We start from the raw sequence: 1,898 nt of genomic DNA on the forward strand, positions 1-1,898 counted from the left end.
TTTTTTGTAGTTTCCAGGTTTTCATAGATGCCTTTCAAAAGCATAATGAACTATACAACACACTAAAAGGTTTGTGGGCTTTTGATAGTCATGGCATTGGGTATTCAGGCCTGTTTTAGGCCAGGGACGATCACTTAGAATTATTTTGTTTCTTATCAGCTTGGTGTGGTGCGGAGCACACGGTGCCCTTAGTAAAAATTGACTTGCCAAATGAACTACTTGCTGGTCATTCTGTGAGCTAAAACTAGGATACGTTTTTCCGAGTGATGATGCCCCATTAGCTATTAGAGGGTAAGAAAGATTTGTATATAAAAGGCATTCTGCAGATGCTGGTCAGATGAAGAGAAGTCGCTCATTGATTCATTCAAACGCTGGGGTCTTTCGCCCCCCTGAGCATTGGCCATGTGCAGAACACTGTTGAGTATGCTGAGAGTAAAGCTTGGGAAAAAAGGCAAAGCCGGGGCTCCTCCCTGGGAGACGCTCCTGTGTGAGCCGCAGGGACGGAGAGCAGGTGCGTGGGAAATGATTCCGAACTTGTGCAGCAAAAAAGAGGTGGTTTAGCCTCTTGGTGGTGATTGAAGGAGGTGAGAAGGGCACTGCTTGCCAGGCTGAAGAGTGTGCCATGGTCAGGAGGCAGGAAAGCGGACGTACGGCCAGTCCCGACTGGCTTCTGTATACAGCCCACTTTGGTGTAAACTTAGAGCCCCAGGACCAGTCTCAGGGTTTGTCTCCACTGGGTGGTTAAAGAGGGCAGGCTCCTCACTCAGTAGTGAGTTGCAGGCCCCGCTGGACTTAGCAGCTCTGCCTGATCTCAGACAAGCTGTTCCACCTCTCTGGGTTTCAGTTTCTTCACCTCTAAAATGGGGACACTGTAGTAACTACGTCGTGACGTTAGAGTGAGGATTAAGTGAGCTTAGGGTAATGCGCACACAGAGGGGAAAGCACTTGATCAGTGTCTGTTTTTCCCTCCCTTCCTTTCTTTACAGCCGTTTCTTGCCCGCTTAGGAGAATTGTCATTCAGGCTACCATTAGGCCTTCCCTGGAAATGGGCTCCTGTATCCTGAGTCTCAATCTAATGGCAGGGATAAGCTGTAGATAAAACAGCTGCAGAACCAAAGCAAACCTTTAACACTAATGTGTTAAGGGAAAGCCAAGGAGAGGAACACGTGGACCAAGCTAAGTTCATAGTCAGGGAAGTAGTCAGAGAAAGCCTTTAGGAGAAGGCCAGCGAGGCCTTGGAGGCCTGATGTTGTCTGTCCTAGGCGGTGGTCATGGTAGAGAGGCAGGAATGAACGGGCCTTGTGTAGCGGGACTTGTTTGCAGAGTGCCAAGTCTGAGGGAAGTTGCTCTTCCTCTGAGCGAACAGAGGCCACCCCAGGTCTTGGCTTCGCTTTCTCCTCTCTATTAGGTTCCTCTGATTCTTGCACCATTCCCTCCGGCTGTTCCTCTGGCTTGGCCTTGGCCAAAAGGCAGAGCGGCCAGATGCGGTAGGGCCCCAGGAGCTGACCAGCCAGCAGAGCTAATCCAGTGCCTGCGTCTCTTTCACAGGACTCTGAGACCACCATCCCAATGGATGACTCGCTGCAGTTCAACTCCTCCCTCCAGAAAATTCACCACAGCATGGATGACCTCATTGGAGGAGGGCACAGTATTCTGGAGGGACTGAGGGCCCAGAGACTGACCTTGAAGGTGGGGGCCCTTCTGGGGGACAGGGAAAAGGCCCTTTGTTTTGGCCTCATCCAGTGGTTTGGTACCTGCGTTTACATTGCGGTTCCGTATCCTCACATTTTGAGATTTCGATGGAGTCTGGGATCCTTCCTATCAGAGCTGAATTATTGTGAGTCCACGGGTCAGCACACTCTCTCCGCCAGGAGCTATTTCTTGTGCTTGCAGCGAAG

The 1,898-nt window shown here is 50.6% G+C and overlaps 1 protein-coding gene across 1 annotated transcript in view; it reads left to right on the forward strand.

Annotated features, from left to right (window-relative positions):
* Nucleotides 1-1,883, forward strand: part of GOSR2 (golgi SNAP receptor complex member 2) — a gene marked incomplete at its 3' end in the record, with an annotated part of 11,042 nt that extends 9,159 nt beyond the window's left edge. Inside the window, exon 5 of the mRNA XM_025890318.2 lies at nt 1,549-1,883. Coding sequence (XP_025746103.1) covers nt 1,549-1,883 — 335 coding nt within the window. The remainder of the gene's footprint in view (nt 1-1,548) is intronic.
* Between the last annotated feature and the right edge of the window lie 15 nt (nt 1,884-1,898).

This window comes from Callorhinus ursinus, unplaced genomic scaffold (genome assembly GCF_003265705.2).
Source record: "Callorhinus ursinus isolate GAN/ISIS: 27379988/994484 unplaced genomic scaffold, GSC_fseal_2.0 scaffold50, whole genome shotgun sequence".
In the NCBI taxonomy this organism is placed as follows: Eukaryota; Metazoa; Chordata; class Mammalia; order Carnivora; family Otariidae; genus Callorhinus; species Callorhinus ursinus.